At 43.9% G+C, this 23,306-nt stretch overlaps 1 protein-coding gene across 2 annotated transcripts in view; it reads left to right on the plus strand.

Annotated features, from left to right (window-relative positions):
* Positions 1 to 22,394, plus strand: part of MPP2 (MAGUK p55 scaffold protein 2) — a 41,818-nt gene extending 19,424 nt beyond the window's left edge. For both annotated transcript variants that reach the window (XM_083147367.1, XM_083147368.1), the window contains 5 exons: positions 2,763 to 2,831; positions 8,504 to 8,665; positions 12,150 to 12,352; positions 15,577 to 15,705; positions 18,201 to 22,394. In XM_083147367.1, coding sequence (XP_083003493.1) covers positions 2,763 to 2,831; positions 8,504 to 8,665; positions 12,150 to 12,352; positions 15,577 to 15,705; positions 18,201 to 18,377 — 740 coding nt within the window. In that variant the 3' untranslated portion in view covers positions 18,378 to 22,394. The remainder of the gene's footprint in view (positions 1 to 2,762; positions 2,832 to 8,503; positions 8,666 to 12,149; positions 12,353 to 15,576; positions 15,706 to 18,200) is intronic.
* Positions 22,395 to 23,306: the final 912 nt, after the last annotated feature.

Genomic DNA, 23,306 nt, shown 5'->3' on the forward strand with positions numbered 1-23,306 from the left:
GATTGGTGCTGTACTTTACAGCACCAATCACCTCCGATCCCGTGTCACCGGCGAACGTTATTCGCCGGTGACACAGAAAACGCTGTGAATGGCTGTTCACACTGAACAGCCAATCACAGCGATCGCCGACGGGGGGGCGGCATCGCAGCCCCCCCTGGGCATGCAGGGACATGTCTGCTGTCAGGGACAGCAGACATCGTCCCTCTGTCACTGCGTCTCTAGACGCAGTGACAGTTTGAAGTCATGACGTATATATACGTCATGTGTCGGGAAGTACTTCCCGGCCATGACGTATATATACGTCAAATGTCGTGAAGGGGTTAAGAGACATAGGGCTCCTGTGCAGCTTTCCTGGTTTCGGTATGTCGTCCATAAGCTTGTATAGACCTTTTGTTACTGTCCACCTTGGGTATGTTGACCATTTCAAGGTGTCGACCTAGTCACTGTGAACCATTAGTGGTCGACTTAGTGACTGTCGACCTAGACATTGTCTACCCAGTGCCTGCATACCATTTCTGCTACAGTACATACAGAGGAAAGCAGTATAAATTAAAAAGCACGTTTATGTGCACGCAGAATCTACATGTGAAAATACATCCAGTTAGTAGCATCTGCCCAAGGTGTACGGCAGCAGTAACAGGAGTAAGTACTCCCGCAAGAGCATTGGATGGCCCTAAAAATGTTAGCAGTAAATGCTACTTTGCATGAAGTGTCTTCACAGTTATTATAAAATATGTTTTTACATTTATCTATATAGCCCCAATATGTTCTATTACACTTTATAGCCGTGATGCGAAAGTCCAATTTACCATATACAATATACAATAACTGAATAGGCACACATTAAATATAAACATCTGTTTTTCCATTTCACATCAAAAGGGAAATGTATTTCAGTAATGTAATGTACAGTAAATAGATGGCCCTGGCTTCATCTAATAGAGAAGTCACAGGGGAGGGGGGAGTATGCAGGAAGCAAATCAGAAGCCAATAGCTACAGTAGTGCTGCTGACTGTAATCACCATCATGGTATTTTGCATCAGCCCTCTGGCATCCACCGGAGATGAGAGCCTAACAAGGATATGTGCTGCAGCCAATATTATGTGAACATGCCTTTATTGTGCCTACGTATTTACACCCATACTAACCCCTGTTATTCCTCTCGAGTTGTTAGAGGCTCAGTAGTGAGGGTAACATAAGCATGAAACCGGCATATGGGTGTATGTACACTTTTTTTTATACTCGCTCATTAAGAAAAAAGAGAAAGTAAATAGACGTGTAATCAACAGAACAACACTCCCATTATCTGTCACACACACCACTTAGCACAGACCAATAGCATAACAGCCTTGTCCATGTTTTGGTAAAACAGAATTCTGTGTGTACTTTGAATCTCTGTGCCCTGTGTATACAGTATATGTGCATATATGCGGGGCCTGATTAAAGGTTCCAGCTGCCCTAGGCTAATACATACGTGTGTAGTTCCCTTTGTAATTCTGCTAAACACAAACGAGTATGGATGCTCAGAGACTCACCAGTCATACTGCCTATGTGAATGTAATGAAGGTTATACAACTGCCATGTAGGTTCTAATGCTTGTGGAGTGTGAACGAGACTTTGGCTTTAGGCTGCCCAGCTGGCGCTGTAGCACAATGTACATAAAGTAAGTTACATTGGCACAAGCATCTGGCAGTCACCTTAAGAACTTTACCCACCACAGTACATCAGGATGGGTGATAGCTAACATGCTTGGAGTATATTAGGCCTCAATTTGGTTCCTCAGCTGTCATGTGCAATGTGTCACTACTGGGCGGGAATTTCCATGCGTGTCCCCCTGTTCAATCACCGCCGGTTTGTGCAGCCCATACACACACAGCATGATGATACAATATACTGTATCTTTAGACAAATCAGCTGCCGGCTTTGTTACACAGCCAACGCAATATGTCTGTGAACGACATCGATCAGACGTATTGCGGTACACATTGGCAGACAGACCAGGAATATATCTGCTGTTTATTTGAATGGCCGATATTTCGGCCAGTGTTTACCCAACATTAGGCTGTCCAGTCAACACAATGCACATGCATTAGAAGTCTGGGCACACACCCCTATGACTCCAACTACAAGACTAACCTGGAAGAGTACTGGCCACTAGGTTAAGTATAGGAGCGGGGAGGTGGGATGGAACAAATCTCTGGGAGAAGATTGGAATGGAGATGTAAGGGAGGGGGTTAGGATGGAGCCACAGGAGGGTGGGGAAAGGCAGAGTATAGATGAACATCAGAAACACATAGTAGCCATTGCATCCCTTGTCGGAATCCTGGCAACCATTCAATTCCAGGCTTTCAATCTTTTGACGCCCATCTCCATACCTCCCATTATGACCCTCTTCAGAAGGGACAGAATGCTCTATTCCTGGACTTCCCTGTTCATTTTTGATTGCCATCACCTGTTTTGAACAGGTTAAGTGATAAGAAAGATTTTTCACCACAGGTGATGGCAATCATACATTAAGATGGAAGTCCAGGAACAGAGCATTGTGTCCCTCCTGGAGAGGGTCATTATTGGGAGGTATATGTCATCTCTACATCAGAGAGTATAATGTTGGGGTCAGGGTTTTATCTGTATAAGTTCCTTATAAGCATGGTTGTTTTTTCCTGGACAATATACAAACAACTAGAATAACTTAACTTGTGCACTTTAAAAATAATTGGATTGTCAATAAATGTTCTTTGTTCAACAAATTGTGTGTTAAATAGGTGCTCTTTGTGGAAGTATTGGAGGAAAGAAAAAGAAGAGGATTATGTATGTAACCACTAAAAATGCAGGTAACGATTTGCATTGACCTAGTACAGTAACTAATGTACACATTACAGTATCATACCTAGCCTGCCAACATTCCAGCACATGCATTAGGAGCACAACATGACATGCTATTGATCCTCACACCATGGCCACTCTGCCTAAACCACACCCTCATTTGGCAAATATCACTCCAATGAATTTGTATGTCTACATGTTTACAATATTTAAATATGGACCAGTGCCGTGAAAGTCAGGCTCTTGGCAAGAATTCTATATGTGTTTATGAAAGTATTAGAGCAGACTGAAATTAATCTAATACAGTTACTTGGTTTATAGGCCTGTGTTTGAGCAGTCAGGAACACATGTTTTTGAAAACCACCACAGTGCATGCATTAAGGGGCGATCTCATTGGGCGTGTAATGGGAATGTTGTGGGTGTGTCACAGGAAGTGACCTGCTTTCTCAGGTGCAGAGATGGTGCCACAAAGTCCATATTCAGATGGATCAGTGCGCCTGCCTTAGGCAGGTACAATTGTCGATACTGGACAGGATGGTGTGCTGATGGTGAACTGTGTGGAGCCACTGACGGTGCTACTGCACATTGGCGAGAGCCCAGCCCCATGTCACTAGCCCCCCTGGAACCGGAGATATCGCATGGCAAAGCTGGAAACATTTTTCCCCATAGGATAATATGGGACCCGTTAATTCCGACCCCTACCCGGTTCCGACGGCTGCCACTTCCCCCCCTGGCATCACAAACGCTTGTGCTCCCTTTTTTTTATTTTTGAAATGTAGTTTCATGGCTGTTCATGTTCTTTGAGGGCAAATTACCCTGGAACCAAACCTTCCAGTTTCACTAGACCAAAATCATTCAAAGACCACTCAAAAGTTCTTCAATATGATACTTGTCTCATGTAAATGGGTCAGTTGGTTCCGAAGATATAGCCGGTTAAATGAGATAACTGGTTAATGTGGGGGCGGGGTGGTTTTCTCTCCCCCCCTTACACCAGAAAATGCAGGGACAAGGCTGGTGTAAAAGGGGCCAACCTGGGAATGCATTTTCTGGTGTGAAAGGGGTATTATTTCAAATAGCCGGGACCTGCAGTGCTCTGAATACAGCCAGGCTCTGCCACTGTCAGTGGCTATCACTTCTGCTTGGCGGCGGCTGTCCCCCATTTACCGCGAGCATGTGAATTTTGACACAATCCGTGTGGCATTATGTGAATTTTGGCTCAATCCGTGTGGCATTATGTGAATTTTGGCTCAATCCGAATGGCATTTTATGAATTTTGGCTCGATCCGTGTGGCATTATGTGAATTTTGACACAATCCATGTGGCATTATGTGAATTTTGGCTCATTCCATTTGGCATCATGTGTAATGGGCAAGTATAATGGGGTCTAGTATTTTGTTGCATAATGTGTAGAAGTTGTATATGGTGTGGTACACTACACTCAAGGACATGCCCCCTGTTGAGTGGCAACACCCCCTTTTCCGGAGCACGCCTTTGGCGCGCCCACAACTACATCCTTCACTTTTGTCACCATGGTGGGCCTGCGTACTTTAAATGCCAGGGCCTATTTTTAATCCCATTCCCACCCTCTCTCTTAGCATGTACACTGGCACCACTAACACCGTCCCTCTCCCACCCAAACACTCTTTTATCATGGTGCCCCCCCTGTCATTTTATCCCACCACTGCATGACCAATTTAAGCCCTGACTGCAGTCATGTATATACCTGAGCATTGAAGCCAGACAGGGGCGGATCCAGGAGAAAATGACAGGGGGGGGGGGGGGGGGCGCACCATGATAGGAGAGGATTTGGGAGGGGGAAAGGGGGGTGTTAGTGGTGCCAGTGTACATGCTAAGAGAGCATCGAGAGTGAGGAGGGGAGCAGAGAGAGGGTGGCAATGGGATTAAAAATAGACCCTGGCATTTAAAGTACACAGGCCCACCTTGATGTCAAAAGTGAATAATGTAGTTGTGAAGGCACGCTCTAGAAAAGGGGCTGTGGCCACTCAAAAGGGTCCTTGAGTGTAGCATACCACACCATATACCCCTTCTACACATTATGCAACAAAATACTAGACCCCATTATACTTGCCCCTTACACATGATGCCAAACGGAAGAATCCAAATTACATAATGCCACATGGATTACTCATTGCCAGGGGTTCCATACTCATTGCCTTGTGGGATTATATGCTCATTTCCAAGGGGGAATACATGCTCGTGGTAACTGGAGGACAGCCGCTGCCGTGCAGTAATGACAGCCGGATAGAGGGCCAAGATGTATTAAAATACATCACCGCCCCTCGCCGCGCCACCACAGCACATCCACAGCGATGCTATCGAATATGTACTTACATATGCGATTAGCATCCCAATGCAGTGACGGAGGCCCCTGCGATACCTGTGATGTAGTGTGCGCGGGGGTCTCCGTCACCTCCCTGGGCACCTCCTCCTTCTCCCATGGCCGGAAGCCTAAGCAGGCTGTCCCCGGTGCCTCCTCCTCCCACCTGCAGCCGGAAGAACCTCTGGCTGCCTTGCTAGGGGGAGGAGGAGTTTACCTTCTGGGTCCAGGCAACCTGGAGGAAGGTAAGCCAGGGGTAGGGGGCTCAGCATCTATGATAGAGGCAGCGGGTTGCGGCGGGTGGCGATAAGAATCCCATAGGCTTCTATAGGGTATCACCACCCAAAGGTGGCGATACCCTGGCAGGCAAAAATGCGGCGGCCGGGTCTTAATACATTTGAAAATGCAGTAAAACCCCCAAAACATGGGTTTTGCTGCATTTTTACCTTAGTATATCCCGCCCAGAGAGCGGGGGGCTGAGCACTGCAGGTCCTGGCTATTTGAAATAATACCCCTTTCACACCAGAAAATGCAGGAACTTACCCAGGAATATGGTCCCAGGATCAAGCAGGCACATTCCCGGGTTGGTCACTTGTACACCAGCATAGTCCCTGCATTTTTTAGTGTGAGGGAGAGAGAAAGCTACCCCCACCCCCTTTAAGCGGCTATATACATATTTTAACTGGCTATATCTTCGGAACCAATTGACTCATTTACATGTGACCAGCATCATATTGAAGAACTTTTGAGTGGACTTCAAATGATTTTGGTCCCGTGAAACTGGGTCATTTGGTTCCAGAGAAATCTGCCCTCAAAGAACATGAACAGCCATGAAATTACATTTCAGAAATAAATAAATCGGCTTACAAGCAATATCTCCAGAACCAATTGACCCATATGGACCAGCAACCAAAAGCTTCTGTGATGCCAGGGGGGAACTGGCAGCCATCGGAACTGGGTAGGGATGGGAATTAGCAGGTCCCATGTTATCCTATCTGGAAAATGTTCCAGCTTTGCCCGGTGGTATCTCCGGTTCCCGGGAGGCTATCGGTGAAATGACAGGAGGGCACGTGCCTGGTCCACACACCCCCCCCCCCCCTGAGTCTGCCACTGAAGCCAGATAATACAGTCAATTTATGACCAGTAGCAGCAGGGGCAAACGGGTTTCCAGAGGGGCGGAGCAAGGCTCGGAGATGGACACTTAGGTGACCCAGTATATGCTTTGATGTCCCGCGGGTGGTAGGGGGTATTATATCAACCGCTCAGCATGTAGGGCCTGGATCAGTAATTTCCACTAATTATCCTTTACTGCACAGATGGTGGAAGATGAGGTGGGAGAAGGGGGCATTGGGCTGAATGAAGGGGCCCTTATACATAACTTCCGGGGTGGTAGAAGATGTTTAATACGCAGAGGAAGGGTGTATAGTGGAGTGGGCTTATTAATCATAATTTTATGGTGGGAGGACAACTTGCTTGACTGCAGATATCTCCAGTTCCCGGAAATTGATTTCTTAGATGTTAATGTAATTAAAAACTAGAGAATCCTAGCTACCAAATGGTATTGGGGACTAGGGGATCAGACTTTAGGAGGCAGAGCAATCCGCCAACGAGTATATAAAACTACATACCAGGTGTATGTAGCTGGCGCAGTAACCAGCTGCTGGAAGGCTGAGACAAGCTTCTAGTGTACTTCAAAGGGGGAGAGTCCCAGCTTTTGGAATATACCCTCAGATAAACTCTAAGTCAGACAGAACCTGAAATATGTGACTAGGAAGAGCAATTAAAAGGCTTGGATGGGGACCACTTTTTTTAAGTCAGATATCTCCGGTTCCCAAGGTCTGATTTTAAAAATTCTTGTTCTCATGGAAAGAGGGGACCCTCAGCTTTCAGCGTAGGGCCCTTACACTCCTGGGGGGGGGGGGGTTCTGGGTACTTGGAAACCCCCCTGCGTGTGCTACTGAGTAGCAGAGCATTGAGTTTGTACAATGATTTCCAGATGTGGTGGTGGGCAGTTAAAATATATGTAATTTATATGAAAACAATATAAACTATACAATTATGTTCATAAGTGTAGTGTACCACACCATATACAACTTCTACACATTATGCAACAAAATACTAGACCCCATTATACTTGCCCATTACACATGATGCCAAATGGAATGAGCCAAAATTCACATAATGCCACATGGATTGTGTCAAAATTCACATAATGCCACACGGATCGAGCCAAAATTCATAAAATGCCATTCGGATTGAGCCAAAATTCACATAATGCCACACGGATTATGAAGGCAAGTAGGGGAGTGTCGGAGAGATAGGGTGTGCCCCCCTATACTCTAAGGGAACCTTTGACCCTGCTGTTGTTGAACTATGCATCCCATTATGCCCTGCAGTTTTAGCATGGCCAAATAGCAAATCTACAGTAATGCATTCTGAGATTTGCAGTTCACCAAGGGTTTGTAGTTCACCAAAGGTTTCCCTTCCCTGCTCTAAGGGGTACATTTACTAATGCCTCTAAAATTGAAGAGGTGATGTTGCCCATAGCAACCTATCAGATTCTGTCTATTATTGTCTAGAAGGCAATAGATAAATGAGACAGAATCTGATTGGTTGCTATGGGCAACATTACCTTTTTCATTTTTAGAAGCTTTAGTACATTTACCCCTAATATGCTATTTCTTTCACACATGCTGTAAATAGCCTGATAGAGAGCAAACGCCTGATGTGTAAGCGAGATTTCAATACATTTTCTCATTGTGCTTACTTTTTCAAGAGATTAATGTCAATGTGTAATTGATCATTATGGGCTATCGCCATATCAGAATGGCGATAGCCCAGGGTTGCGATGCCGGGGTGCCCAATGTTGATACATCGGGCAGCTTTGCATCCCCCATAGAAACCTATGGGGGATGCGGCCGGCGGCGCTGCAGGGAGGATCACAGCAGGGATCGGAGATCCCTGCTGCGGTCCCCCTTTAATACATTTAGGTGAAACTTAATATTTGCGGTTAACCCCCCGAAAACGGGTGTTTTCGGGGATTTAGCCGCAAATATTAGTTGATAAATGGGGCCCTTAACCCTCTAGCATCTAGTGTGAAAGTGCCGGACCCGTGATAGAGATCCCAATCTGACACGGCATTGTGACCTGATAGTGGTATTTATATATTCACACAAGTGCAAGCACTCTGTTCAGCGAATTATAAATACTGTGTGCCAGTGCCAAATAGATCAGTAGTGAGTTGATTGGTAGAACTCTCATGAAAATATTGTTAAACCCATAAATGGCTGCCTCTACTTTCTGCTGCTTAATGGTTCACCTTCTTTTTGTTCTGTCCCACAGAGTTTGACCGTCATGAATTGCTGATATATGAAGAGGTTGCAAAAATGCCCCCTTTCCGCAGAAAGACCCTCATTCTCATTGGTGCACAGGGGGTGGGGAGGAGAAGCCTGAAGAACAAACTGCTGACATCTGATCCATTAAGATATGGCACCACCACACCATGTACGTGTGTTTTTCTTTCATCTAGCCCCAGAAATTGCTGATAAATATTCATATTTGTATTCATTAAGTTTATAATTTAACATACAGTACATGAGTCAGGTTAAACTAAACCCTGCACAAAGATCTATATAGGGAAAGTGGCTCAGGATGACATTATCTTGTTAATGGGGTACCAAAGAAGCCAGAGCGACTGTGCTGAAGTTTCTGTGGGTCTAATCTCTATGTTCCTGGGTTGACCCCCAGCGTTTTATGGGTGTGCCCGCAAAAATGGGTGTACCCGTAGAAATGCTGAGCAGGCCCCAGCGAATGTAGGCATTGCCTTGCCTGCTCATGGTGGGGAGCGCCCGCCAGAAATTTGTGTCGATCCGCGCAGCCGCCGAGTGATTCCTGGGTCACACAACGGCTGCTAATATGGGCAGAGGAGAATAAGTAATCCGATGGTAGGTAACCATCTAATGATTTATGTGCGGCCGCATGCGAACCATTTGCGTCCCTGCACAGGGATTCATGCGGCTGGGGGCATGCGTGCGGCGGGGAGGCATTAACCTGCTCTCCAGGCTGCAAAAACACGCAGCCTAGCAAGCAGGACTGAATGGAACCCATAGAACTAACCATGCATCACGTGTTTGGACAGTATTCGGAAAAGTGGACAGTCAACTGGTCGACACCATACAGTCAACATGCATATGGTCAAAATGTCTACATGGTCAAATTGTTGACCATTCTGTTGGTCATTCTTTTTTTTTTTTTTACAAAAAAAAAAACATTTTTGGGAACTTTTTCATACTTTACCAACACATGGACGATTGGGAATGGTACACTTGTCCAAAGCATGGTGAGGGAAGTGAGCCACCATGCAAAGGGATGCGGTACTCTGATTTGGGCTCCATGTGCTGAAACCTACATACTGTATTGACATATAAAACCCCATGTCAACTTTTTGCTTGTGTCAACCTTATGTATATGTTAAACTTGTCAATGTTGACCATTAGGGTTCAATCTGTTTACTTTCAACCTCTTAAGGCCCCCATACACAATGCGATTTGGGCACAATTTCAACCAATTTTGGCGGATCAGGCTGAGGAATTGGGTGAAATTGGCCCAAATAGCATGTGTGTGACATCCGATGCACAGTCCTGTACACATTGGGTCGGACTCAGAGATCATACATGCTGCCTGTATGATCTCTCAGTTGGATCCCCTCCCAGAGGCAGGGAAAGGGGATTGCATGCGGTACTTCGCATGTGATCCTGCCGCACAGGAGGGTCCAGGGCAGCTTAAGGGGGATTGGATGTGACTTTATTGAGGGGAGACGTCGCATAGTGTATGAGCTCCTTTACTTTTAAACCATAACCATTTAGACTGGGTGATTTGCCAGCTCTGCCTCTGTCTGTGCAATGCAAACATTGGCCTGTTTGCTAACTTAATCCCGGTTTTAGCTGCACTGAAATGTATGGCCAAGTTCACAAAAGACAGGTTGTATAACTGTCAATGTTTTTCTCTTTAAAATGCTCTATTTTTACTACCTAAATGGAAACAACTGTGCTGCAAAGAAAAAAGTGACAATTTCCTAGGGGCTGGCTGTCAACTTTTAGCCCTGGGGCAAATGAAATTAAATGCCCCCTGGCTTTTCTATCAGCCCTCTGTACATACAGTATATTGATGTTGTCTAATTGAGTCCTGCCTGCATTCTTCTCTGATTGCACAATCCATATCCCGTGAGATTGGTATTTTAATTACAGCAGTTGGGATCCTGACAGTCAGAATGCTGACAGCAGCACTCCAATGTTCAGAATACCAATGGATCCCAGAGAGTATTTTAACCATACCCGTACCTCACCTCTTTTGTAGCCTAACCCTAATGTCCCTTCCAAACCCCCCAACCATAGTCCTCGACCTACACTCTAACCCTAACATCAGTATTTACTATTGGGATTGTGACTGTAACAGTTCTCCCCTGCCCTTCACAGTCCACTTCAGAGCACCACCAACCCCTTCAATGTCCACCTCAAAGCACTTCCCACCTTCAATAACCACATCACAGCAGTCTACCCACAACCACCCCACCCCCCTCGGCCCCCAATTAGGAGCACAAATGATGCACCAGGGGCCAAATGACGTAACATGCAAAGAATCGCATCATACGCCGCTATACAATTATGGTTTTAGGGCACTGTAAAATTAAAAAGGATGATGCAGTGACCCCCGCCCACACACACACACACACACACACATACTCATCTTGGCCAAGACAAGTCACGAATGAAGGAAGAAAGTAGGCAACTACTGTATGCCCAGCCCCTTAAATTCCCCCTCCAATACTCTTATTCACCCTTAATGTTCACCCCACAGCATGCCTATGTGGCTCTCTTATATTTAGATGGTTTCCCTTTCCCCTGTGGCACGCAGCCAAGCAGCGCTTATCGCGGTCATGTGTACTGTGTAGAAGAGCTCAGGGAGGCAGAGCTGTCTGTCCCGGCTGCTCCAACAGTTATATAGCAGTGTGAGAGCGGTTGCAGGCCACTTCAGCTGATAGTCTCCCGCCTGATATACTGTATGCAGAGTGCAGATGCAGGTAGCACTGAAAGTGTAAGGGCCTGGGGGGAAGACCATCACTGTGAACACCCTATAACCATTGCAATGATTTACCATACACTGGGCACATTGGGAACATTAAAAGTTTACCATCAGTGAAGCAACATAATCCAAAATTGGGTACACACCAGGTCGACCTATCCAACAGCTGTTAAGTGCAGTCATACCTATCAATCATCCACCCAATGTTTTGTGCCTGGCATCACAATTACAGTAGGTGGGCATTTAGATGCGCCCATTCAGGTGAGATGTCAGTTACTGGTGGTCCCTACAGCAAGTGCACAGCACACACAGCTAGATCAGCTGTGCTGCAGGTCCGATGCAATATGAATGACGTAGTTCACAGACATATCAGGAGTACACACCAAGCAACGGGCTTTTGGATTTTGCAACGATATATTGGATGTTGGATTGACTGGCTGATATATCGCACCAAGTGTGCACCAAGCTTTACTCTACAGTCCAGGGGCACTGTAGAGAGGAGGAGGCCCATGTCCAGCCTCCTCCATTCATGCCCCCTCCACTCTCAGTGCTACACAGTGCAGCAGAACCTGAAGCAATAGAGCGCTGGACTCTACTGCACATGCGCAGACCTCCGATAAAATTGTGCGACGGCCATTTTTTTCAGGGATTCCGTCAGCGCTACTGCCTTCATCGCATGACTCTGGAGTTGTAAGTATTAAAAATGTGTGCAGCGTGTGGGCCCCCCCTGGGACTCAGGGTCATGTGTGCACTGTGCACATTGCACTCATTAAAATATGTCACTGCTACAGCCCATAAAAGATTTCAGGGAAATTCAGACATTAATCCAGAAAATGGTTCCGCTCATGTATGTATGAGGATGTCCAAGATTTCCAGTCACAATCTCTTATATTATCTTTCCCTACAGACACCTCTAGGAAGAGGAAGGAAGGAGAGTGGGATGGTCAGTCATATTCCTTTGTATCACGTACAGAGATGGAGCAAGACATAAAGGCCGGCCGGTATCTGGAGCATGGAGAATATGAGGGCAATCTGTATGGAACAAAGATCAGCTCAATTCAAGAAGTAGTGGCGTTAGGAAAAATGTGTGTCCTGGATGTCAATCCACAGGTGAGAACGTGTAAAGCAACAGTATGATTCTGTTCCATGACTAACATTATATCTTTATAGGGTCATATGTATTAAAGTTGTATTACGGGGCATTCTGACAAAATCTAAGCACTCACAGGGTTTAAAAAGAGGACGCCACAACTGAAACCTCCAAAATGTGCCACAGTCTGTTTATAGCAGCCTCCATAGATTTGTATGGGGGCTGCTATACTCGTGTTTGGTCTCAATAATTAACAAATGCCGTTAGCTCCAGTGTTCTGCATTTGTGGAGCTGGTTGAAACATGTTTTAGGAGTTTTTCATGATTGTAAATACTTATAACTTATTGACTCAAAAATATATTAGTAATGTATTTTGGGTAAAACTCAAACACAGTACAAAAAAACAAACAAGCACAGTACTCAAAAAAGCACTTCAAGCAGTGACCCTTGGATGTAAATGGAAATCCCAGAATGCAACCAGAAAAACTCAAAAGCAAACTTTAGAATATTAACACAAAGATGTACTAAACTTGAAAAGTAATAAAATGGAGAGTGATAAACTGACGGCTAATTGGCTCCTAACCATCATTGTTCAAACACAGCTAGCAATATGACAGTTGAGAGCTGATTGGCTGGTACTTTATCAATCTCCCATTATATCACTTTTCCAGCTTAGTACATCTGGCTGAAACTGAGAACTTGATCAGTACACACACGCCTCCAGTCGTGAACTGGGTATGGTTCATTAGGTTGGCAGTAAAAAGAACGACAGTGACTAGATCAACCCCAAAAGGGGATTTTGCACAAGGCTGACATGAGAACAAGGTTGGCACAAGTAAAAGGTCAACCTAAAAATGGTCAAAGCTTGAAAAGGTCAACATGAATTTTTTTTAGATTTTTGGTGCTTTAGTTTTTAATTTTTAGCTTTGCTTGCCATGCTTTGGGCAAGATGGGGTTAGTGGCCCTAGGGTCACAATAGAAGCGCTAATTATATTAAATACCAATAGACAGAAGCATATTTGGCTGAGCAGGATTTGCAACCTCTTATACAGGGTGTGTACCCTTGGATTGCAGAAACTAGAGTTTGTGACAGCAACAAAGAATTGTCGCTATCACTTTAAGAAGCAGTATCCTGCTCAGGAAATTATTATTCACACAAATTAAATGTAAATCAATCACTTTTATTAAAAAACATATCATTCATATTAGAATACAGTTTTCAAAGTGCACAATGAATAGACAATCAGACAAGACAGACAACATAAAACATATAATCTAAAAAAGCATTATACTGGCTGATGGTATTAGAATAATTGAATGAGTGAGGCTTTGAGTTGAAGAAAAGTTCCTCTTAGAGGCAATGACAGTGTTATAATTACCAGTCCCGCATATTTGTAAATCCAATTAGGCTGTAAATCCAAAAAACGGGTTTCTCCGCCTGTGTCACAACTCGGCGGCTTCCTCAGTTTGAGTCAAACTGAGGAAGCCGCCAAGTTGTGACACAGGCGGAGAAACGCGTTTTTTGTGAGAGCCTCCATTACCTGGTCCCGCAGACTATTGAATATTCTGTAAGCTGTTTCACAGATATCCACCTGAGGTCCGCCCACAGCAATCCATCTTGCCCATTGGAACTATCCGGAGAACTTCTGGTAATTAGTCGAAAAAAAGGCCCATTCATTATCTACAGCCTAATTGGATTTACAAATATGCGGGACTGGTAATTATAACACTGTCATTGCCTCTAAGAGGAACTTTTCTTCAACTCATAGCCTCACTCATTCAATTATTCTACTACCATCAGCCAGTATAATGCTTTTTAGTCTGATTGTCTATTCATCGTGCACTTTGAAAACTGTATTCTAATATGAATTATATGTTTTTTAAGAATGACTGTTTTTATATTTTCTTGGACTTGTTATTTGATATTATTGTTCATTGTTTTTTTTCTTCTTTATTGTTCACTAAAATCCAGTTACCAGTTAACACATGTCATCATTACTGTTTCAGATGTATGATATGCCAGGTGTGAATGTTTTCTTTAAACATCCCCACTATGCACGCCAGTACTCGTTACGCGTCCTCCCTACCTGTTGATACCTCCACTATCCACATTGGCATGGAGTTGACTCTATAAAGTGTGGCGAGCGCAGCGAGCCACCAAGCCCGAAGCGTGGTGAGCACAGCGAGCCACGCGAGGGGATGCGGATTACATGTCTAGTAATCCGTGTCCGCGCACCACGCTTCAAGCTCAGTGGTTCGCTACGCTCGCCACACTTTATAAAATCAACTCCACGCCAACGTGGATAGTGGGGGTATCAACAGGTCGGGAGGACGTGTAACGCGTATGCTCGCCATGCTTCGGGCTGGCGTGGATAGTGGGGGTTTGAAAGCGAGGCATTTGGCAGTATGTAACATGGTGCACTGGCGTCCTTTATTGTGCATGAGATGCACTTGCATCCGCAACCCCCTTTGTGCACGAGATGCACATGCTACCGAACCCCTAACCCCGTCTCCCTGAAGCGAACACGGGCAGGGTTGCCGTACCCTGCTGCAAGACTTACTGAGATGCACAAGCATCTGAGATGCTTGTGCGTCTCAGGCAGATGGAGTGCCTCTCCATCGGCGCCCACATAATCGCCTCTCCGACGGCGTCCGCCAGCGCAGGGGCTCTGGCTGTTACTGGCGCTGTGTGTGATGTGCTCTTTAGCCTTGCCAGGGACGCCGGGGACAGAGCTGCAGCTCGCAGGGATAGTACGGTCACTATGCTGCCTGACAGTACGGTGACTAGGGCTTCCGCAGGAACACTAGGCTGTCTCCACGGCAGGGCTGCCGTGGAGACACTATGCTACGCTGACTATGTTGACCTAAAGTCTGGACAACTAGTGAACCTGGGGTCTTAATTATTTCTGCAACAGGGTATTGCCAAGGTTCTATGCTCCCAACCAGTGGCATCTCTTTACCTTATGATAATTGGTACAGCAGGAGAACCTTGTTTGTGTGCCTTAGGCACACACTTGTATAAAATAAGGGGCATGGCCTGGTGGACCACTGACTCAATGCCCACCCAATTCCTCTATCGATCAGTTTCAAGACTGTGCATTCGAATTAATAATTATGCATATGTTATACTACACTGCACAGAATTATGGTATATGCCATGCACTATATAAAGGTTAGCCAAGCCTCTGTGGATTTAAATAAAATAATATATAATAGGTAACACATCCATGAATTTCTTCCTCAGGCTGTGAAAGTGCTCAGGACTGCTGAGTTTGTACCATATGTTGTGTTTATTGGGGCTCCAGACTTCGAAACCCTGAAATCTAATAATCAGGGTGCAGTGGAGGCCGGTTTGACAGCCAAACAATTATCGGTAAGTGTCAGCGTATGTGTGTGTTTTATGTTTATAGGGTGGTAATGTCACCTTTTCATATGTTTATTTTATATTAAGAACTTAATTTCCCTGTTGCTTGGTCTCTGTTTTGGTTGCCCCTACTCCATGTCAGTGGGCGGTATTCAATGAGCCAGAATCGTTGGTCACAGTGATCCTGATTTAACATTCGCCTGCCAATCGCCGGTTTTTAGCTGTGAATCGCCATGCATGGGGATTCGTGGGGAGTCGCCAAGTCACCCTATTCAACGTGGCTGAGAATCGCCGGCCCTAACGGCGATTCTCAGCCATACCGGCGTTTCCCTATACAGCCGCATTAATGTAGTCAGTTGTTTAAAAAAATGCAGAGAAATGCAAGAAAAAAGCAAATTACCCTGGACAAACGCTTCCCATACAGCATACGGCAAACGCTGGGTAATCTGCTCAAAGGGCAAACGAAGGAGTGAGGTGGGGAGGAGAATCATGGGTAAGTGAGGTGCACCATGGGTAAGAACAGTGCTTTGTGGGAGAAAAAAAAAATACCTGAAAAAATTAAATATATATTTGTATAGCACTTCTACGACCATGACATCACACAAGGGCAGCAAATAATAATACATTAGACTTGCATAGTTAAATAGAACACTTAAAACCAATTATTTCACATGTTCCTATAAAAGTTCACCAGAAAAAGATGACGAGGGACACTCGGTGAGGAACGGCGATATGAAAGAAGAAAAAGGAATCGCCAACTTCTCATTGAATACACTTTTGGCGATTCCCCTCAACTACCGTCGATTCCCCATGTAAAATCCTATAGACAAAAAACGGCGATTTGTAGAGAATAACATTTGGCGATTGCTGCTTCATTCACCGGTCGTCATCGGCGATTTCAGCTCATTGAATAGGGTGATTCGCATTTGGGGCTCCAAAAATCACCGTCAGACACAATAAAAACACAGAATCGCCATAAAACTTGGCGATTCCGGCTCATTGAATACCGCCCAGTGTGTACTGCATTTGAATGACACCGGTTAGTGTAAAAAAAGGGCTGATTTAGTTTTTGGTACAGTGTAAAGAACTTGCAGCCAATCACTGGAAGTGGTGCAAATGCCAAACAAAATTTATACACACAGGCAGGGGCAGAACAGCAGTGTTGGGTCACTTAACAAAACAACAGGTACAGGCGTCCGCTCTCATACGATATCTCTAGGTGTGGTCTGGAGCTATCTTTGGCGTCTGCCTGTTTTTGGGCCAAAATGCACAGTGCGTTCGCCAATCGAGGCGGTTGTAGCACCGTAAATTTTTGGTGTACGCCCATGTTTACGCCCAGTTTTCCTCATTATTCCGGCTGCTCCGCTAAAAACTCCCTCATGCCGCCCACAATGACCGTGCTCTTGCGGACAGGTTTTTTCGCACGGAGAGACCCGTCCGTGAGCGGTGTGAGGTCGCCGCACATGTGCATAGCGAAAGCTACGCATGCGTAGTTGAAAAAAAACCAATCCGCCCGTATACGGTCCCACCGTACCAAGCAGAATAACCCCCTTACTGCCTGGTGCATCTACAGACACTACAACTGGTCGCACCGTCAATACTTGTACCAGCCTTATGGCAGTTGCAAATTGGTGTCATAAATATGGCATCCAAAGTGGACAAACTAGAATATGAGTATGAAAACACTTCATTCATGCCTCCGACACTCCCATAGCTGTTTAGACATCTTTGATATTGTGCATCTCAGTCTCAACAGTGACTATGTACATACACTCTGTATAACGCACTTTAGTGTTTTTCAGACATGCACATTCGTAACAAAAGTTACTCAACTCCGTAAATATTGGCATTGCATGAGGCTCTGAATAAGGCCAACTATGCTAATGAGGCAAAGTACTGATGCGCGACGCTTTGTGCATGTGCCATTCCAGTACTGCCCATGTGCAGTACAGGTCTGCGATGTTGGTCACAGCTCAGTAAAAGAATGTCAGTGGTTGACAGTCTACTGCCATATGGGTAGGGGGTAGCAACAGCCTCTGGTTCCCGAAGCACAGGCATGTCTCCGACCATTGGGAGAGTGATGAAGCAAGGATCTACATCAGAATACAGATATTTCCTGGCCTATTGGTTGGCACTGTGGTGGCACAACCCCATTGATCGCACAGCTAACTGATGGTTTTGCAGGTCCTGGGACACAGCTCGTAGCATTAATGTATACAGAGGGCTTGACACCTTATGCCGCATTACCATATTCATAGATTACTCCTCCAACCACATCCTAATAAATTCTGTAAACCCTTCCATTCTCCAGGCCATGTTCATTTTAATCAGATTATTTTGTCTTTATCTTCTCTCCCTTTTAAATACTTTTCACCACTTCTCCCTCACCTTCAATTACATTCTGTTTATATGTCACTGCAATATTTGTTACCCTATCATATATGTATAATTCAGCATTGATATTCTTGTAACAATTACATGTAACAAGCATGCTTCTTTCATAGGATGGAGAGCTACTGCGTATTGTAGAGGAGAGTGAACGTCTTCAGCAGGCCTATGGCCATTATTTTGATCTCAGTCTGGTCAACTCGGATTTGGATCAAAGTTTTCAGGAATTGCAAGTGGCCCTGGAGAAGCTGCGCACTGAGTCCCAGTGGGTCCCTGTCAGTTGGGTCTACTAGAACTCTTACTTTCCATATACTCAGTCAAAAACCATTTCCTAGAGCCAAGCAACAACAGAAACCATTGGGCGCACAGCTGGATACCCCCACCAAAATCTTTCTTCTTCTTTTCAATACACATTATAATATCAGTTGTCATTGTCCTCTCACACCTTTAAGGTGGCCATACACCTACAGATTTATCTTCAGATCTGGCTGGTTGGAACAAAAATCTGGTAATATCTGAATGACAGTTTGTCAGTTTTCCAGCATTTCCAAGCAAATGGTCAACTGTCATTTGCTCTCATTCATAACCAGGTTTTTGTTACAGCCAGCCAGATCTGCAGATAAATCTGTAGGTGTATGGCCACCTTTACTCTCTCATCCTTTATTTTGTTGATGGTGTCCACAAGTAGCCACTATTTACATAGCTGGCCCAATTTGGGGTAAAGGTGTGTGTTTTACAAATAATTCCCCATTAGTAGTAATTTCCTGAAGGTTGTATTATAAAAATAATTTTCTCTCACAGTATACACAATGAAGTAGTGTTACATTCCCTTTAATATATCCATTACGTTTCATAGTAAAAGAGAATAGTTGTAGGAGTGAAGGATTAAAGAGAATCTGCTTCATGGGAGCTGTCTACCTATAGAACGATATATGTGATATATATTGTCATTTATACATAGAAACATAGAATTTGACGGCAGATAAGAACCACTTGGCCCATCTAGTCTGCCCCTTTTTTAAACATGTTACCTCAAACCAATTTTGATCCTTATTTTTTTGTAAGGATATCAATATGCCTATCCCAAGCATTTTTAAATTGTACTACTGTATTTGCCTCTACCACCTCTGATGGGTGGTAGAGGCATAAGAATGATGACATTTTCATAATGTCAAAATATTTCGAATTGACCACATCCACATTTACACAATGAAATGTCAACATGATTAGAATGTTGTAACACGTTCCTGGTGGTGCAGAGGTGGGTTATTTAGTTTGGCTTGTCTAGCTAATAAAGCAAGATCTTTTTTGAGTCTGGCGGTCAGCTGATGAGGACTTCTGGCTGATCTTGCATCACTTCTGCAGTGAGCATCCCTATACCCTATGCCTCCCAGTAGTGCCTAGCCCTCACCCTCCCCTAGCCTAACCTTAACCCTTCCCATAGTGCCTATCCAAAACCTAATCTTTTCGTAACCTATCCCTAACTCTGCACAGCCACAGCCTCCAAACCCTGCAAAATGTTGACATTTTATATGTAGACTTTGTGAACATGCCAAAATTTTGCAGATGTGGACATGGTCATAGTAAGTATTTCAACGATGTCAACATGATATCTGTTGACATTGTGGTTTCGGTATTATGAATATCGACATTGTTAACATCAACATTACATTATGTATTATGTATCCCCTTACTAGTGTCATATTACACTGACAGTAAGCCTCTTTATATCTAGCAGTGGCGTATAATGGGGTCCCACATTGCACTCCCTGCTCCCGTTTTTTCCTCCCTAAATTTCCCTCACCAGAACCCGGCATCAGCAGCAGCACTGCACAAGTCTCTGGTAAAATGACTTCCACATGCGCAGTAGGAAAGCATCCGCTGCACTCTTTTTTGCAGCAGTGCTTCACAGGTAGCATTTTCCTGGTAATTTATCACATGCGCTGTAGGAAAAACTTCTGCCGCACTGTTTTTGTGGAGACCTGGGCATACACGCAGTAGACTACCAGTGCTCTAAGTGCTGAGTCTACTGCGCTACCTGCTGGAGAGGAAAGGTCCCAGATGGAGACTGTACATGGGCCCCCTCCGCTCTTAATACACCCCTGATATATATATATATATATATATATATATATATATATATATATATATATATATATATATATATATATATATATATATATATATATATAGTAAAGCTAAAATAGAATTACATACTCCATCTATTAATTATTTTTTGGCATCAATAGGTCTTTCTACCTTTTGATACATTACTGAAGAAAATTACATAAAAGAAAACAGAAATTAGATTTGTTTGAGGATTATTTTCTATGACGATTTGTAATATATGTGATATCAGGTGTACTATAAACAGCAGTGGATGAATAAAATGGCAAAAGGACATTCATTTATAATTTGCTAGGAATTTGGAAATTTAGGAAAGACTACCTAACGGTCACCTTATTATAATAGTCATCCCTAACTAGAGAAGGTTCTTAGGGTACCCATTACCTCTTGAAGGTTTATGTACAGTATTAAGTCTTGGAGATAGATAAAGCGGATGGAGATAAAATTCCACTGAGCTACCCCCTAACTGTATTTTTTATCAAACACAGCCAGTACCATGACCGTTAGGAGCAGATTGTCTGGTAATTTATCTTCATTCACTTTATCTCTCTCCAAGGGCCAGATGCACTAAGCTTCAAAAGTGATAAAATGGAGAGTGATAAACAGCCAGTCAATCAGCACCTACCTGCCATATCACAGACCGTGTGAAAAATGTCAGACAGGAGCTGATTGGCTGGTGGTTTATCACTATCCATTTTATCACTTTTGAAGCTTAGTGCATCTGGCCTCAAGTCTTAATACATTGACCCGTTTATCTCTGTCCGCTTGATCTCTCTACAAGGCTTGGTCCATAAGAAAGCAGTCTATCAATTCTATGGTCCATCCATTTTAAAAAGGATATAAATTCCACTGTTCCATACATGAAACTATTTTATTTCTGACTGAGTAACATACAAGCTAAGGGTAATGACAGAGAAGCAGGGCTGAGTAAGGAGTAACAAAGGAGGTGGAGAAACTGATGCAGTCATTGTTACATTGTATCATGTACAGTACATACAAATGTACAATTTCATATATATGTATGTGAATACAGTTTTATGTGGTAGTAACCAGCATTGCAATAGATAAAGTAGAGCATATTAGATGATATTTGAGAACAGTATTATACATACTGTATTAATTATTTAATTAGCAAAAACAAAAGAAATTACAGAAAATTGGGGGTTGATTATAGAAATGTGTGCAGTCAGTGTCCACATCTATCCCCTAATAATGCACTAATGCTTAAAAGCATATTTCATGTTTACAATTTTAGAATATAGTACACCCAGTCCTTCATTTTTATGTGTTCTCTCCGTTTCCAATAGTTTGCATTGGTAAATGTGCAACACATGAAAAGTATTTGGAACATACTTAAGATTTTTTATTATTATTATTATTATTATTATTATTATTATTCATATTAGTACTATTATTTTATTAGACTACAGAAAAGGAGCTGCTTTTGTGTAGATAATATAAGACAACTGTGTTCTTAGATTTTTAAAAGGATTTTTTTCTTTTTGCCGAGGAAACACCTGTCTATGGAATTAAGATTTAGGAATTATTTTGGTCAGTATTATACCTGCAATGAAAGTCTGGAAGCTGTCAGACATTTGCACAAAAATATGCAATAATTTGTCTAAAATTGCACAGAGGTACATTTAAATGATGTCAGATGTAAACAACTACTGATATAAAACTGCACTGTTGCCAACATTGTAACATGAAGTAGTTTCTAATAGTGAGGTTAATCATTATGACACTGTTTACAGTATAATTGCAATTTCCAGGTGCTGTTCATGTTTTATGGATAAACCTCATAGAACCCAAGAATAAGGCAGTAGAAACATTTTAAGTTTATAAATGTTATTTTTATTACATGTTCTATTCAATTTCTCCAGGCCATTTGTCACTCTAGCCTAGGGAAATACTTCTGCTGTAGGTTTACTAACAAGCTATGCAGGTGGATGATGATCCTGTGTTTTTGCTAGATAGAAAATACACTGATGGCTTTAGAAACCTCAGCAGTCAGTTTTGTCTTACCTAATAACACCAGAGCGTAACACTGCCAAATAATTATGTATGGTTTTTAATTCTCCAACCTACTATATTTCACCTCTATATGTTATTAGTTTAAAAAAATTGTGTATTTGCGTGTTCTGTGCTGTATATTTCTGACTAAATAAAATTATATATCTATATGACTGATGTTAATTCTTCTTGGAATTTTTTTTTTTTTAAAGTTGGAGATCCCAGCGGGATTATGGCAATGCTCAAAACGGTACTCTTTACTTAGAAGGGCGCCCATCATGGCCATCTCGGGCATTGAATGCACTAAAAAATCGGGTGAGATGCGACCGACGAGATGCCCGTGATTTCCCATAGGGAACAATGTTAAATGTCTCAATTGACCCGATTTTCCTGTTCAATGCCTCAATTGACCCGATTTTTCCATAGGAAACAATGTTAAATGGGCCACAGAGACCAAATAGGCACCCTGAAGTGTGAAATGGCCACCCGAATTGTTAACGCCACCCCACGATCAACGTCAACCCGAAGCGTGGCGAGCACAGCGAGCCCGCGAGGGGCGGCGGTACGCGTCCTACGACCTTTTCATACCCCCACTATCCACGTCGGCGTGGAGTTGAGAATAGAAAGTGTGGCGAGCGCAGCGAGCCACCGAGCCCGAAGCGTGGCGAGCGCAGCGTGCCCCGCGAGGGGACGCGGATACCTTCACAGGTATCCGCGTCCCCTCGCGGACTTCACAGCTGTCCGCGTCCCCTCGCGGGGCTCGCTGCGCTCGCCACGCTTCGGGCTCGGTGGCTCGCTGCGCTCGCCACACTTTCTATTCTCAACTCCACGCCGACGTGGATAGTGGGGGTATGAAAAGGTCGTAGGACGCGTACCGCCGCCCCTCGCGGGCTCGCTGCGCTCGCCACGCTTCGGGTTCACGTTGATCGTGGGGTGGCGTTAACAATTGTGGGGGCCATTTCACACTTCAGGGTGCCTATTTGGCCTCTGTGGGCCATTTAACATTGTTTCCTATGGAAAAATCGGGTCAATTGAGGCATTGAACAGGAAAATTGGGTCAATTGAGACATTTAACATTGTTC

The sequence above is a fragment of the Crinia signifera genome, chromosome 6 (assembly GCF_055691185.1).
Source record: "Crinia signifera chromosome 6, ASM5569118v1, whole genome shotgun sequence".
NCBI classification, from domain to species: domain Eukaryota; kingdom Metazoa; phylum Chordata; class Amphibia; order Anura; family Myobatrachidae; genus Crinia; species Crinia signifera.